We start from the raw sequence: 17819 nt of genomic DNA, 5'->3' as shown, positions 1-17819 counted from the left end.
TTATGAGGAGAGGCTAGCTAAATTAGATTTATTTACATTAGAAAGAGGCGTGTAAGAGGGAATATGATAACTATATACAAATATATTCGGGGACAGTACAAGGAGCTTTCAAAAGAAATATTCATCCCAAGGCAGTGGGGGATTTCCCATTAGACCTGGGCGACAACATTTTGGGGCGGCAAAAATGTCCACCCTCATATACATTTGCCGCGCTTTCGGGTCAATCGGGCCTAATGGGAAGGCACTTACGGTAGCTGTGGTGGATGCCTCCTTGCTGCCGCCCTCCTTCTCCTTTCAAATCGCAACATCAAATGATGCCGCGAATGCACCGACGGGACGTCATACCTCATTGACATGGCAGCGCGGCATCAAATGACGTCATGTCGTTACGTTACCATGGCAAAGCGACCTCGTGCAACGTCAATTTGGTGAGTTTGCGGCATCATTTGACACTGAAATTCAGAAGGAGAAGGAGGGCAGCAGCAAGGAGGCGCCTGCCACAGCTAAGTGCCCCTGTCCCAAGGGCAGTGCAAAGGACTCGGGTCATCCCTTAAGGTTGGCGGAAAGGACATTTAACCAGAAGGAAAGCAATCTTTACAGTAAGGGCAGTTACAATGTGGAATTCATTACCCATGGAGACTGTGATGGCAGATACAATAGATATCTCCAAAAAAAAGGTTGGGCATCTTTTTAGAAAGGAAAGGTATACATGGATATTATATACCAAATAAATAACCATGGGAAGGATGTTGATCCAGGGAGTAATATTTGGAGTCTGGAAGGAATTTCTTTTCCCCCTTATGAGATATCTTTAGATGATGTATCACTGGGGTTTTTTGTTTGCCTTCCTCTGGATCAATATATTGTGAGTACAAATATAGGATAAAGTATCTGTCGTCTAAATTTAGCATAGATTGAATTTGATGACACATGTCTTTTTTCAACCTCATCTACTATGTAACTATGTATATATACGCACATATATGACTATATTTTTACACACATACAAAGCCACTTACTACTGTATATCACACAGTACATAAAGCTCATTTACTTTAATGGTGTTTAATTTACATTATTGGAATCTGAACAAAAATTCTCATCTACTAGATTTATCCCCTGAAATGCAGATGGTAGTGCGCTACGCGGCTTTTATTTAGCCACATAAAAGGAAATAAGCTATAAAACTGACATTGCGACGTTGTGGCTCACTGAAGGTAATGAAGCAATTATCTGTCTCCCTGCTCAGTGATGAGTTACAGGAGCATATCCACGGTAATCATAGTATTAGAGAGAATACTATCCCTGGCTGGTTTCCCCTCCATGACTAGTGATGTGTGAAACTCTCCACAATGCAAACATTTCTAGCATTTGTTTTTTTTCTAATTTCGCTTCCTTGCAAAACGTTGCCCCAAGCTTCACAGGGCTGCGAAAATTAGTCTTAGACTTTGCAAGCTTTTAGCGAAATATCGCCAGGCAGCGAGTGAAATAGGGCGTGTATGCCCTATTTATAGTCTCAGCCTTAAACTCCTTGAGGAAGCGCCTGAGTGGTGTGAAAAACGTGGGCGATTTTGGAGACTTTTTTGTTTTTGCTTTTGGTTATGTGATTTAATAAAATATTTGTTCTTTTTTTATCGGGTTCCCATGTCACTTTCCCTCAGCAGTTGCTCCGCATTTTCCAGTTCCTTCTTTTTTTCAGTTTTAAACTAATTTGGAGATTTAAGAGGATTTCACAAATTAAATGGCAATGCACGTTGACAATGTTTGGCGAATCGCTTGCAAACTCACACGGTCGCTAATTTTTTTAGATGGCCGAAAAGGGCAAATTTTGCCTCGGTCATGACCTCGGGTGAAACTTTTGCACATCGAATTACTCCCATTCAAAGAAACAGTAAATGTAGCTACAATTACAAAGTAATTACAATAACTCAAGAGACTTCTCAAAAACTTCAAAAGTGATCTCATATTTTAATGGAACTGGTATGTATATAATTTGTATATGGCAAATTATCTGTCTGCACAGAAAGTAACAATCCCACTACCAGAAAAAACGGTATAATAATAGCAAGTTCTTGTATAGCGCTGCTAGTTTTACTTAGTGCTTTACAGAGACATTTTACAGGCACAGTCCCTGCCCAGTGGAGCTTCCAATCTATGTTTTGGAGCCCGAGGCACAGGGAGATAAAATGACTTGCCCAAGGTCACCAGGAGACAAAACCAGGAATTGAACCAGGTGCCCCTGCTACAAACTCTGTGCCAGTCAGTGTCTTTACTCACTGGGCCACTCCTTATCCCTAGTATAGTGTCTTATCTGCACAACATACAGTGTAGGCTAATATCAACAACTATATAACAACTACCCTGCTAAAAGTTTGCAATGAAATCGAGTGTGGAATGGAACGGGGACAACTCACTGGTGCAGTATTCCTAGATTTTGCAAAGGCTTTTGACACAGTTGATCATGCTATCCTGCTTGACAAGCTCCAGAGCTCTGGAATAGGGAAGCATGCTTTAAACTGGTTTCAGTCCTACCTATCAGGAAGATCCCAACATGTGTCCATCTCAGGCTCTAACTCCAACCCCCTGGATATCACCTGTGGTGTCCCGCAAGGCTCTGTTCTGGGGCCCCTACTGTTCTCAGTGTTCATTAATGATCTTCCCACAGCTTGTAAGGAAGCCTCAATACACATGTATGCAGATGACACAATCCTATATGCACACAGCCATAGCCTCTCTGACCTTCAACACATATTTCAGTCTGACTTTTTGAGACTCGAAAACTGGATTTCCCAAAACAAACTGTTTTTAAACATTGACAAGACTGTAACAATGGTATTTGGGACCAAGACTAAATTTTTAAAGCTTCCAGCGACTGAGCTCCATATTAGAACCAACGCTAACACCACCCTAACCGCTGTCACTAGTTTTAAATACCTGGGCTTATGGTTTGACTCCCACTTAACATTCGGAATGCACATTGATACCCTGACAACCAAGACCTATGCCAAACTAGGGGTACTTTACAGGAACAAATCCTCCCTAAGTCTCCTGGTCAGAAAGCGTATCGCACAGCAGATGCTAATGCCAATTATTGACTATGGAGACATAGTATATGGCACGGCAGCTCAAACCCACCTTAGCAAACTTGACACCCTCTACAATTCAATTTGTCGTTTTGTTCTCCAATGCAACTACAACACACATCACTGCGAAATGCTCAAAGAACTAGATTGGTCATCACTAGAGTCTAGGCGCAAAGTTCACCTTTCCTGTCTTGCCTTTAAATTCTTTATGGGCAAGCTACCCAGCTACCTGAAAAAGCTCCTCACCCCTACCACATGCAGCACTTATCATCTGAGATGTGACTCCAAAAGACTGTTCATGGTCCCAAGGCTCAACAAAGTATCCGGCCGTTCCTCCTTCTCTTACCGTGCACCCCAAAACTGGAACAACCTACCAGAGACTCTCACATCCACCACCAGTTTAAGTTCTTTCAAATCCAAGGCTGTCTCACATTTTAATCTGGTCTGTAACTGTTTCATTCGCCCATAACATATATTTTCTTTAACTGTGCATGCAATGTCTTGTATGTAATGTATACCCTGTTCATTTATGTAACTGTATTTGTAACCATGTATTATTTGTCTTAACTCTGTGCCCAGGACATACTTGAAAACGAGAGGTAACTCTCAATGTATTACTTCCTGGTAAAATATTTTATAAATAAATAAATATACTCATCAGAATAGTCACTCTTCCTACTTTCATTGATGTGATAAAAATACAGAAATATATAATACACTGCGAACTGACCCAGGATTAGACATATTACTTAATTAAAAGTATTTTCCTGTCTAGAGACAAAGATGTATCTAGCTGTGTACAAAGATTGTGCTGATACTCGTTCAAGTAACACTTCTCAATAATAAGTTTTAGCACATACATAAAACATATTTTGACCATTACACACATTCTTGCACCTATCTATAAGAAGGAACATTTCTGAGTGTTTATTACATTTGAAGAAGCAACCTACATGTATGTGGTCTTTCAAGCTAATTTCGGCATACCTTTCATGTTGTTTGAACAAATAGGTATCACAAACTTCAAAGAATTATTGAGAGGGCTCTCAAGATGACCTAACTCAGTGTTACTATAGCAACTCAGTCACCATGTCTCACTTGTAATAAGGCTACAGGAGATTTTTCAGCTTTATTATACAGCTCAACCCCGTTATAACACGATCCGTTACAACGCGAATCCGCTTATATCGCGATGCAAGCGTGGCTCCCAATTTTCGTATGTATGAATACTTTGCAACACGATTATTGGTGTCTTAAATACTTTATTGTACAATGCATACAATTGCACATTATTTCTAATGCGATCCGCTTATAGCGCGATGTGATTCTTTGGACCCCAAGTGCAGCGTTATATGGGGTTGAGCTGTACTTATATGCAGGGCAAATATGCTCGACAAATTCTAAAAAAAAAAAAAAACACTCGCCCAAAACAAAAAGTCACTCGCCCCCCAAAAAACTCACCCCCCCCTCACAAGTTTTACCTGTGGCAGGGTGCGGTGGCGGCATGGTGCGGCGTCTCCCGCCATTTTCCTATTTCTCCCTTGCAACCAGCAGCTCCTGTGAAAATGGTCAAATGACGCCGCGTTGATATAACATCAGGAAGCTACGTGACGTCAAGTTGTCATGGCAACTTGACGCCACGTGATGTCGTGACATCATGTAGCGTTCCATTGTCATGGCAACGCTGCACAATTTGACGCCGCACAGCCATTTTCACAGGAGCTGCAGGGGAGAAAGTCGCAAGTTGCAGGGGAGAAGCAGGAGAATGCCGAGAGACGCCGCCACCCGCCGCACCCCGCTGCAGGTAACATACGGCAGCGAGCAAAATGCACTTGCCCCAGGCAAGTGGGCCAGTGCATTTGTCGAGCCCTGCTTATATTACCCTATCGCTGCGCTACAACTACTTGGTAGAGCTATACTGAGCTATACTGGAATAGACGCAGATTAAAACAGCAATCCCCCTACTCATCTTTTTTTAACCATTTTTATTTTACACAATAGGAAACGAAGGGTCGCCAGTGCTGAGATATTCACCGGAGGGGTCACCAGAGGTGTTATTTAGCTCCGACGAACCCCCTCGGTTCCCGAGATAATTACCAGTAAAGTTACTGGGTTTAAATCTCCCTCCAGGGGAAACAAAATAAAACTGCCAAATCTTGGGCCAATAGGAAGCTGCAACATCATCAGTTGCATCTTCCTATTGGACTGCTATTTAAATCCCCTTTAAATACCAGGAAGTAATACAGGTAACTTCAATGGTATTTCATGTACTAATGGGATCCAGGGATCTGAAAAAAACACAGTTTAGCTTTAAAGGCCCCCCAGGTCCAAACTTGTAGGGAAAAAAGGGGATGAAGGGCATAGTTTGCAGGGGGTTGCTGCATTATTATATATACACATGCACTCATTAATATATAAATATATTTTTTCACTGAGTGAGACTCAGTATGCAGGAACAGAGCGGGGCTGACCGGGCATTAGCAGACATACTTGAAAACGAGAAGTAACTCTCAATGTATTACTTCCTAGTAAAACATTTTTATAAATAAATAAATATTCTGTCAAGAAACCAAGAGAAAAACTGCAAAAGTTCTATAGAATTTTTAAACCCCAAAAATATTTTGAAACATAGATTCTCTGGAGAAATCTGCGTTCAAAAATGAACTGTGGCAAAATCAAACATTTTTTTTTCCATTTTGCCTTTTTTCAAACTTTTTCTCAAAATGTTATGTTTTTTTTAAATCTCCATTTTCTTTGAAAGTAAATATCGGATTTTTTTCAAGGCCATTTTTTTTTTGCGTTGCGAATTTGAACTAGAAAACAATGGTGACTGGTGAAATATATATTTCATTAGGTTCGCCCAAACAGTTAGGTAGCCTTTTTACTACCGTGAAGGGCTTGCATGATATTGCTTTGCTAAATACACTGTCCCTTGAACAGATACTGCCGAACAGTGTGAGACTCTAATAGTCATTTAAGATAAGTGAGGCAGTGGTTGACGGTTATTAAAATTGGGAAAGCAAGTTAGTTAGACAGTTAAAATATATTACTAATGACCCATGCTTGGGTTACCAACTCAGCACACATATATAAAGTTACATACAAGGACATTGAAGTTACACATGATCAAGAACCACTTCCCATTGCTACATTGTAGAAAGTGAGCTCTGTGACTTGGTGACAGACACAGAGGGTTTAATTCGTTGCATGGTATTCACAGTTCTGCATTCTTCCATAGGGGAGTACATTCAGTAGTAGAATACCAGCCCACCCACTAATGCCAAATCGTAACTGTTACAGATTAAAGTTGACCGGCTGTGCAAATCTGACAGGAGGATTTTTCACACTCTAATCTGATTAAGGTGGCAGGAACTGGTGGCACTTCTAAAAAAAAACATACCAGCCAGGACCAACAGAAAAGCCCAAAGCCTATAAGTAGATGAGGACATGGGAACAGTCTTGGTATGCTAAGAAAGTTGGAATTTCTTTTCTGTAAGTGCAATGCTTCATACTGCCCAGGAAAAGCAGAATCTAGTCTGTTTCTACATAATTGTTACAATTAGGAAAAGGTTAGGGTTGGGTACAAATGTAACAATTACCATACACTACTCAAAGAAACACTAGAGTCCACCCACATGCTCCATACACGTATCTTATTTCAGCCTCTCAAATCATTGTACCATGTTTCCATCACAGATATTAATTAAGATTATGCGCGCAAACAAGGAAAATATTATTTTGTATATACTTCTAATGTCGACAAGCAATAATTACATTATTATTCCAAAGCATCACAGCTTGTGCGACCAAAAGGCAACAATTAATCAGACTTGTCTTCCACACTTTGTTCCACATATCGAGTTTCTTAGATAATTATGTAGATACAATTGTGTCGTAGGATATATGGTCTCATGCACTATACTAATATCCTGATTAACATTAAAAATAGTACTTTTAAACAACATGTTTTTCATTGACCCACCAATATTTATTTAATGTACAATTGAGGTACCGCAGGGAAACTTGGATAAAAACACAGGTATTGTATTAATTATATAAAGCAAGTAACATGTTCGTGGGAGAAATATTATGGCTTACTAGGATGAAGAATCTGCAATTTGTTATAATGTTTGAGCATACACCCTTTATATAAAGTAGTCTCACAATGTGTGTATGTGTACAGTATATGTGCTCAAATATGAATACTGTATATATGATTGGATTATGTCACTGGTAATTGAGGAAGGATCAGTGAGGATGCAACATCCATGTTGCTGTTTAAATTCCCCCACTGGTCCCTCTGGGTCCTAAAATATTGGGAATAAATGTGCCCTGTTCCTCAATGCTGCAGTATTAAGCACTAGGAACTGAAGGAGAGGGATAAGGGGCATGTCTGTGCTATTCCAAAATCAGAACCCAGACAGATTAGTGAGGAAATAGCATAGCAGCTGCAAGAATAACTTCACTTTGTTGGTACTGTCTATGAACTAGGCTCTCCCAAGGCTAAAGGGCTTACCCACCACTCCTAGCTATCCTCTCCTATAGGGTTCTTTGTCTGCCGCTGCTGTGCGAAGCCCTCCCCAGCCCGCCCACCATTGCAGGCCTGCATCCGGGCACTGCCCTTTTTTGGAAATCTTAGGTCCAGATCCACACAGTTCCGTTCTAGACCTAAAGAGGCGTTAACATCTCGTTAAGTGCTAACGGGGATCTTCAAAGCTCACTAAGTGCTGTCTTCAGCCGTAACGAGAACTTGCGTTACTGTAACGAACGTTAGTACTAATGATATGCAGAAGAGGTGTTCCCTCTAACAACGCACATCCACAGAGCTCCGTTATAGGACTGAACGTTACGTTAGTTAGGTCAGAGCTAGACGTGGCGATACGCCCATCCGGATCCTGAAATAGGGCTGTTACAGGGTGGGTATGGATAAGTGTAAGAGGAGTTGGCTGAGTGCCATTTTTTTCGCATATGTCACGAGTGACGTCAGACGTCGTGATGCGGCTGTGAAAGGAGAACCCAGGAAGCGCGTAGGGGAGTAGGGAAGCCGAGAGCCCGCTGGTTACCAGCATCAACAGAGCACTACATGCGCCTTTCCCAACGGGACTCCAAAGGATTTATCCACAGTCGCGACAGGCTGCCTCCAGAATTCCATTGCACCCTCTGATGTTGATGAATCATATCTTGTATGTATGTTCGAATTGGGTCTTGTGGCCCACAATATATTTATATATTTTTTTACTACAACCGGAATTGTGCCTTTCTGCGTTCTCTTTTTCTTACATATGTTGTTGGGGTCCCCTAGTTGGGTCCTGAAGAGCTGAGGGACCCGGCCTTAAGCAGGACTGAGCACGCTACTTTGCGTTTAAGGAACCTGATGAAGCATTACTTGCGAAACGCGTAGTTCCCTGCCGGGGCTCATTGTGTGTAGGACCCAGGCAGCCGCCGGACTTCCGGCAAGATCCTCCGACACCGGTCCCGCTGTCGGACGCGCTAGTGGGAGCTCATCGGGAAGGAAAGGGTCTACCGGACAGACCTACGGCTGGCTCTGGGCTGTTTTTCGTTGTGTGTGAGGGCTCCTAAGTTTTATCTTTATTGCTGGAATAAATTATATATTGTTATTAATCCAGGCTCTGCCCATTTCTTGTTATATGGGCACCTGGGAGAGGAGTTATCCACACCTGGTCTCCACTGTGAGATACTGAGAAAGGAGACGTGACTGATCTTAGAAAGACTGACAGCACTTATTCACTGAGGGATGGGGCTCACACAAGGCCGTGTGAGTTGTTCTTTTATTTATATCCCCCACTGCTGGAGCATTTATATGCAGTGATTTATTCTTTTTTCCATCTGCTTCTGAGGGAAGGGTCTCACATAAGGTCGTGTGAGTCACTGAAACATGATTATTGTTCCATTATTTTATTATTATCAAATATCTTTACTCCATTCCCTCTTCCCTCCATCCACTTCCTTCCCCTTCCCTTTCCTTTCCCCTCCCCCCTCCCTCTTCCACCATTGTTACGCAAGGACAGACTGCGTCCATTCAATACATGCATTAATTTTATGTGTTTTCACTATCTCTTTATTTTCTGAGATCAACATCTTGCGCTGACCGCCACACCGTATCCATCGCCGCTATAAGAAGATCCTGGGTTGCATCTTCTTCTTGGTCAAGCTGCAGAACTGCGACAAGGGCTAGTATATACTCACTTCTTTGGTTTCTACACTAACCCATAGGCGTTATACTTTTATACGCCATACAAGGTAGGGAGCGCCCCATTTTTTCTTTTTGTTTAAGTATATATACTGTATATTTTTTATTTTTTTTTATTTTTAAGGGTACTTAATTTTTAAGAGTAGAGCACGGTATTTTTGTGTTTGTTCGCTAGGAGGAGTTGGGGAGGGGAAGTTACAGGGTGCACAGATTATAATAAGATGTATCACATTTTGTGTCTCTCTGCCCAAGCTTGCACCTTGGGGAGAGTCAGTAGGAGGAGTTGGGGAGGAGTTACAAGGTGCACAGATTATAATGAGATATATCACATACTGTGCAAGTCTAAAATTCTGCATCAGATGGAAGAAACGATCCGTGCCTATGCCACAACACAACTGAGCACGGTGTCTAAAACACACTTTCTTTACGTTCAAACATGGACTCTGTGTTTGTGCCTTGACGCAGGGCCCAGAGTCTAAACATTTAGAAGATTTCATGCACTATTTTAGGCAAACCCATTTACTTTAGCCATTTAAAGCTCCTAGTTATTTAGCATTTTACCACCTAAAATAAAATACCAGTCCGCTTCATAACTTGTCACAAAATCAGCAGTAGTTACAACCATCTCAGCTATGTCCTGACTAATAGGATAAGGATTAGTGTTAGTTGTGTGGTCTTGTTCAAGGTTTGATTTATCGTAGCTGGCATGCATTTCTAACTCCTTTCTGAGCGAACTCTAGCTTACCCTCTCATCCCCATGGGTCTTTCAGACCACAAAGTACAGGTTGCTTTGCTGAGGTTTTTCAGAGATTGTTAACATATTTTAAGTACGAAGACTCAACAATGGTATAATTCTCTCTGCACAGCACAGTTTGGTTTAACTGATCTATGCACAAGTCTCTAACTTGTAACTGTGGCAACGTTATTACTATTATGAAACTGTCAATCTTTTACAATGCAGGGAGGATAAGCATATTTAAAGTGTGAGGTTTTAGGAAACAAACATCTATAGAAAACAGCAATGCTTTGTAATTGTATTCATTTATGTGAATATAGGTTGTATGAAAATTGAGGGGTGAGCACAGTTCACTATACTCTAGTGTTGTGTCCAAACCCTGTTTTGCTGGTCAATGTCTTTAGGACGTTCCAACTCTCGTTCCTTCACCCCAGACAAATCCATTAATGTTCCCTAACATGATGTTTTTTTGGCCACTGTGAAACCAGTTCTTTTTCATACTGCATATTTTAACAAAAATGGAGCCTGGCAGATGGAGCTAATGGAGGAGAGTATTGTTCTGAGTGATACTTGGGTAAGGGCTGGAAGAGGACCTATCCCAGGAAGGTTGAAAATGAAATGATCCCAAATGATCAAATGGGTGGTCAAGGACTGACTTGTATTTATGGTAATTGTGTCAGTGACCTACAGTCACCCCAACAATTGCTGGCTTTAGTCTTACAACTAGTATTACCATGGCAACCCAATGGCTAAAGGTTTCCATCGCTAGTGATAGTTCTTTGGATGCTTTTTGTATTCTTCATGCTGCAGGTGAGCTCAGTGGTGCACTACAGAATTCGAATGTAATCTTTGGTCAAGAGACACACAAGAAGTATAAGCACTTACCCTAGTTAATATAATGCAGAAGTGTGACTTTTACAAGAGATGTGGGACATAGCTCTATGAAAGCCTATTCAGAAGGATGCACATCATTCCCCAGTAGTAACAAGATGTCCAAAATAACCCCTACACTCTGCAGATACCCCTCATGCTCGTGGTGAAACTCAAACTATTACTCAAAGGCCTCTTGATAGCGATGATGAGCGTATCCCACAGGGCCTCTTTCTGTCACCCAGTGTTAGAACAGAGTTCCACTTCTGAGGTGTGAGAGGTCTCACTTATCTAAAAGTGATTGTGCCGGCTGCACTGTTGCTTTAGCTCCCAATTTTTACTGCTCTATCATTCACAGCACCTTTTTTCTTTCTGATCATTGTTATCAATTGTAATTCTTCACGTGCCTCAATGTTGGCAGAGGGTGAGATAACAAATAACTTCTTCCAAAGCCATAGCATTTCTTATCGGGAGTTTGGGGGCAGTTTCTGTCTTACGGAGAATGTTGCGTAGTAATGTTTAGCTTTGCTTCAAAGCTTACAAAAAATCCATTATTAATGCATTCTTGGAATTGTTTATCAAATCTGACGGCTGCACTTCGTTTGTGACCATGACCCCCACATGCAAGTGTAATCTGATGGGACGGAGAAACAACAGAGCGAATATAAACATACAGGTGCTGAAGAAACGCTTTGCCATAAAAACAATAATGTCGCGTCTCAGCTGTGTCGGACAAGAGAATCAATGTTTGGTTTCTGCATACTGTAAGATCACAAGCAACCAATAAAAGAGCAGGAAGGACAATGGAACGGGAAGAATTTCTCTAAAGGCAGCATCTGGGGCCCAGATAACTGCAATATCTAAACTTCAAGACGTCCATAAGGCATTTGGCATTGTAAGAAAAACTGGAACCTACATACCGAAAGAGGAAAATACTGAGTGTACTGAAGCGCTGAAAACCATTGGAACGATAAATGCTAAAATAAATCTTGTTTTTAACTTTTACCAGCTCTTTTGGGAAAAGGGTATTTATTAAAGTAAATATGAGAGAGAAAATATCTGTATCGCATAAAGGGAGTAATGAAACAGTAGCCTTTTCGGAAAAATAGGATAAAAAAAATATATCAGTTTATTAACTGAAAAAGGGTCATTCGCCAGTTATTTTTAAAATCCTGGTCAACATAATATCTTGGAAATAAATGTATTGGTATAAATTTGTATTAAAAATTGCTCACCAGCCTTACTATATTTAAAAAGGTTAACATGATGCACAATTATCCAACTAAACCTGGCCAATTCCCATCAACCTGTTTTAACATTGGTCTTCTTATTGTATAACAATATAGATTTATGTATCAGTGTTTCCTGGCTCTAAAACTAGTTCAAAAATAGCACCAGATTTATATAATAAAATGCATGTTTCCACCCCTTTTGGCACTAGTTTGGAGCCTGGAGACATAACAGAGACATAATATATAACCTCTGTTTTGTGCGTTACAAAAGCTTTTACCCAATATGCTTTAAAGCAGGGGTGGCCAACTCCAGTCCTCAAGAGCCACCTTAAAACATGGAGGTACTAAAGATTTACTGCAGTGCAATTGTTAATGGCCGTTAATTAGTTTTTTGGCTCTAGTGTAGGGTTGGCCAACTCCAGTCCTCAAGGGCCCCCAGCAGGCCACCCCTGCTTTCAAGCTACATATCCATATCAGGGAAGCTTTTGAACCTCACTCATGAGATAAGAGGCCGGACATAATGAATAAGGGCAAAGAGAAGCAAACTAGGTGCATTTTGGACACTAGCTTTAGCTCAGCTTATTTCACTCAAATGATTCCACTGCCCTTCGCTAGACATTACACACCAAAGAAAAAGGTGAAAACCTGAAATAAAGAAGTTCTGAAAAACCTCACTATGTTCATGAGGGTGAGGACGTAGTTTTGTACGTGTTCCTTCCCATGGAAACGCACAACGGAGTCATCCACAGCCAGGAGGACCTCGATGTTATAGTCATCCTTCTTGGCGTGTCGTTTCTTCCGCTCATTTTCTTGTATCCTGTCCTGTATCAGGCCAAGTGAGTGCGGAAGATCACCCAATCTGCTCCTGGCAACTGAAAGGATACAGGCACAGGAAGCGTTAGGTCACCAACCCTGAGGTTCATGATAATAATTGTATTAACTAATTTAAAGCAGCAATCTACACTTTCACACAGTTCTTTTTTCATTCAGCATGTTTTAAGAGAAATTGAGCCCTACGGATGGAGGAACATATGGAGTTAATTGAGGAAAGCATTGGTCTGGGCAACAGTTGGGTAAGGTCTGGAAGAGGGCCTTGGAAAGTTGAAAATGAAATGGTCACAAATGATCAAATGGGCAGGGGAGAAGGACTGACTTGTATTTCATGTAATTGTGTCAGTGACCTACAGCCACGCCAACAATTGCTGGCTTTAGTCTGACCGTTAGTATATTTGTACTTTCTGCAAACTTTATTGGAGACAAAATGACTGCTGGGTTCAGCCTCACTCTGGCGGCCAATAGAGAGTTTCAACCTGATTAGAAGATGATGTCACAACTTTCTATGTTTGACCCCGTGGGCACAAAAAATAGAACTACAAAAAATCTCAGAAAATAGAGGGTCTCCAGAGGTCAGGGGAATGCAGATCAGCTCGAGGGGGTCATCCAGATCAGATAAAAAGCAAAACACAATACTCCCATTTTGTTGGTTTATGGATAAGAGTGACACATTTAATGATATTATTTTGTTAGCCTTGCAAACTCCTCTCAGTAACTCACTATCCCTCTTGTTTTTGCTAATCACCCAGAATGCATCACAGCATACCAAATAAACAGTACAACGGAGAGCAAGATGCAGACTTTCCTCCTAGATGTTTTTGCTGGGGAATGGTTATATGAGTGAGCAAACACAATAAGAATCACTGTAATATTGTACATATGCCAGCTTATATGTAAATAATTAGTGTGCCTGGAATTCATTTTAAACTATCCTGGGGCTGAGTGAATTTCTATTTGGAACAGTTACCAACTGTATAATTGCATTTTCAAAACAATATTACTAATATGCTGGTGTGCAGTTTCTCATCCTCTGTTCTTTGATAGAACTGTGTGTGTGTGCAGTTCTACTTGCACTGGTACGAAGAATGAGCTCTAGGGCTTAGAAGTGTAAAACCTTCCCTGTGCAATGCTTTATGGCATGTTCATTTTCGTAGGTGGTCAGGCAATTTAGGCTTGGAACATAAGCTGCTGCTTTAGAGTAACTAAAAAATAAGAAGTGCTTCCTTACATTCATCTTTGCCATCTCTTTGAATTAAGAATGAACTTCTTTGAACTGAGCTAATTTGTAACATGCGTGTCTTCCCCAAAAAGCAAAACTTAGCCTGTTAACAAATAAACATTTAACACAAATTTGAATGTAGCATGATAGATTTCAGAGCCAATCATGATTGGCACATGTCACCCAGTACCGAATATGATATCTGTGATCTGTAACACAACCATAATCAATAGAATAGATATTGCATTACAACGTTGTTGGGAAATTATACCTGGTTGACATTGTATATTTATTATTGATATAATATTTCTTCTGTATTTATTCCTATAGGTTATATGTAATGGAAATGACACATGTTCCTGCCAGTTCTAGTACCCAATTTCTTGTATTACATGTTATGGTTACATTTTAATTGTTGTTCTTTTGGGTACCATCCTTTTGTTGTACTTACATGGCAGCTTGCAAATCTTTATCTGCTTCCTGACATCGGAAGGCCTAGCACCTACGGTTTTTAATGCCAGGAAATAGCAGAACATGATTATATATGTTCTGTATATTTAGAGACAGAAAAGGTGACTGTCCTGTAACAGTCTGCCAGGTACTGTATCTGTTCCAAGCTTTAATATAACTGATACTAGTTATATTATAGTTACAGTCGGAACCCCTGTCCAGGGCTCGTGAATCAGGGGGCCCGGGCCCCTGCCGGCCAATGAGTCCGTAAGAGAAACAGAAACGTGTTTACATTTTCTCGGCTGTGCAACTGCTTATTCCTACTCCTAAACCAACCCAGGGCCTGCTGCCACCATGTACTCTCTGTCCACTCTCGACCCCACATTAACCACCCCCCTCCAGCCCATAGCATCCCCCCCCCCAGTCCATAACATACCCCTGTCCAAAGAAACCTCCCACTGGCCCATAACATACCCTCCCCTCTGGACCATAACATCCACCTCCCCTCTGGACCATAACATCCCCCCCCCCCTCTGGCCCATAACAAATCGACCCCCCTACCTATTTGAGGAGCATCCCCAACCTTCACAGGGCCCCTTTGTGGGCCATCTCAAGGCCTCTTCGTAGGTCCACTCTAGGCTGTCTCAAGGCCCCTCCCTGGGCCATTGCAGTTGCCTTCACAGCCCCATCCTTGAGCCTCCACGGGCCATCGCAGGCTCACCACACATCTGTTCCTGCCTCCTCCTTCAGCCTTCCACTCTATACCAAGGAAAACTCCCCTCAGCCAATACCTCTTTCCCTTCCACCCCCATAACCCATACCTTCCCCCCTTACCCTATGCCTTCCCTCCCCTTACCCCATACCTTCCCCCCTTACCCCATACCTCCACCCTTCCCCCATACTTTTCCACCCCTTAACCCATACCTTCCTCCTCTTATCCCTCACCACATACCCCATACCTTCCACCCCTTGCCCCATACTTTTTTCCACCCCCCTCCTTACCCATCTTACCCCCCTTACCTCATACCTTCCCCCCTTACCCCATACCTTTTTCCCCTTTACCCCATACCTATTTCCCATGACACCCTATATCTTCTCCCCCGCTTACCCCATACCTTTCCCCCTTACCCTATACCCCATAACCCATATCTCCCACCCCATACCTATTTTCCCATTACCCTATACCTATTTCCCCATTACCCCATATCTATTTCCCCATTACCCCATGCCTCCCTCCTCACCCCATACGTTTTTCCCTCCTCACCCAAGACAATACATTCCCCCCATTTCCCCATACTTACTTCCCCCCTTACCTTATACCTATTCCCCCCTTTACCTCATACCTTTTTCACCCTTTCCCTCTTTACCCATACCTATTCCCCCCTTACCATATAACTATCCCCCCTACCCCTTACCTTTTCCCTTATCCAAGACCTAATTCCCTCCTTTACCCCATACCTAATCCCCCCCTTTACCCCATACCTTTTGTATGCCAAAAGCCTTGCGGCTTTCAAGAAAAAAAACCCTAACCCTAAACCTAACCCCCCCCCCCCCCGCCGGGCGCGCATGCACTGGGACCGCAGCCTAAGAGAGGGAGGGGGACGGGGGAGTGTGAGAAGATGGAGATAAATAGAGGGGGTTTGAGAGCGAGGGGGGAAGTGTAAGAGAAGAGGGGGGATTCGCAAGGCTGCTGACACGGGGGGGCCCAGTTTCTTATCCACATCCATGTGTTTCTCCTATCATCTCTGGGTTTATGTGATAAAGGCTACTGCTGAAACAGCTGAGCTGACTGCTTTGAAAGACCAACATAATTCTACCACTTCAAGATGACTTGTTTCTCTTAAAGGTGCAATTCAAGCAATATCTTACGTGTGTTTTTTTATATTTTAAATAAATCAGTTTTGTAGTATTATCTAATATTTCCTACATTTTTTTTTAAACCCAACTCTTAATACCATTTTTAATGAGCTGTAATATACTGAGGATTCTCTGATTTCTATAGCAGGCTTTAGCCCACCTCCCCAGCAGTGCAAGATATTTGCAACACTTTCTTGTCTTGTGATAATTTGTTGCCAATGTTCCCAGCAGTTTAAGCTGTAAACTAACAATAGATAATGTTACCTCAGTAATATAAGGATACATTGTAGCTGCTGAGTTACACTCACTGAAGGATTGATTGAAACGGAAAGGCAGCCATTTAGTGAACCCACTAGCAGGATCGTTGCTTGTCATAGGGGAATGAATCAGCAGCGTAGGTAATTCATATTCAATAAAGATAACCTGCATATTTTTTTTTATTTGTTTTTTAAAGTGTCGTTTGGATCGCCTCTAACTTTGAGGTGGTATTATGACTACAGTATTCAGAGACAGCAGAGTAAAACCTAATAAAATAACATGCAACGCTAAGAAAAGTCAAAGGAGAAACATGTTTTTCACGTGAGATACCTTCTTCATTCAGCATTTCCCCTTGGTTTCCAGGTTTAGCCTGTTGAACAGCTGATCTCCTATAGACCACGTGTGCACGTCCATCCCCCTCCTCGTCCTGTCGTCCTCTCTCCAGGGGCTCAATAAAAAACTCGCTGATGTTTGTCCTTATCAAACCAGCCTGGAACAAACAACAACGGACATCAGTAAAGCTAGTGGGAAATCGACAAACCAATGTTAATAGAAACCCAGGTGACAGCAGTGACGGCCAGGAGTGATAAGAAGCTAAAACAGGGGTGGCCAACGCCAGTCCTCAAGGGTCACCAACTGGCCAGGTATTAGAGATAACCCTGCTTCAGCACAGGTGGCTCAATCAGTCTTCGACTGAGCCACCTGTGCTGAAGCAGGGATATCCTGAAAACCTGACCTGTTGGTGGCCCTTGAGGATTGGAGTTGGCCACCTCTAAGTGAAAGGATCATGGCCTGGAATGTTTCAACAAGTTTTTTTTTTTAATGCGCAATTCTGAAATAAGACTGTGGTATTTACAACGACACACTTTTTTATTAGTTACAATAATGCGCGTCATATATATTAAAAATAAATTAATTAATCATATGCCACATGTAAAGCTAATTTAATTCTGCTTGGTTATACAGTTCAGTAAGTTAGTTTCAGAGGGTAAGTGAATATGAACCTACTTTTTAAATCATAAACATTCATATTTTTGGGGGAGGGGAGGGGTTAAGTTTTGTTTTCTCA

The 17819-nt window shown here is 41.8% G+C and overlaps 1 protein-coding gene across 2 annotated transcripts in view; it reads right to left on the bottom strand.

The window, feature by feature from the left end:
* The window catches only part of ADAMTS14 (ADAM metallopeptidase with thrombospondin type 1 motif 14), a 136469-nt gene that overhangs the window by 87650 nt on the left and 31000 nt on the right, over window positions 1-17819 (bottom strand). For both annotated transcript variants that reach the window (XM_075610750.1, XM_075610751.1), the window contains exons 3-4: window positions 17081-17240; window positions 12808-13004 (exon numbers count right to left, since the gene is read on the bottom strand). In XM_075610750.1, the coding sequence (XP_075466865.1) occupies window positions 12808-13004; window positions 17081-17240 (357 nt within the window). The remainder of the gene's footprint in view (window positions 1-12807; window positions 13005-17080; window positions 17241-17819) is intronic.

Source organism: Ascaphus truei, chromosome 8, assembly GCF_040206685.1.
Source record: "Ascaphus truei isolate aAscTru1 chromosome 8, aAscTru1.hap1, whole genome shotgun sequence".
NCBI lineage: Eukaryota > Metazoa > Chordata > Amphibia > Anura > Ascaphidae > Ascaphus > Ascaphus truei.
The sequence above is the reverse complement of the archived record's forward strand: the minus strand, read 5'-3'. Positions and strand labels throughout refer to the sequence as shown.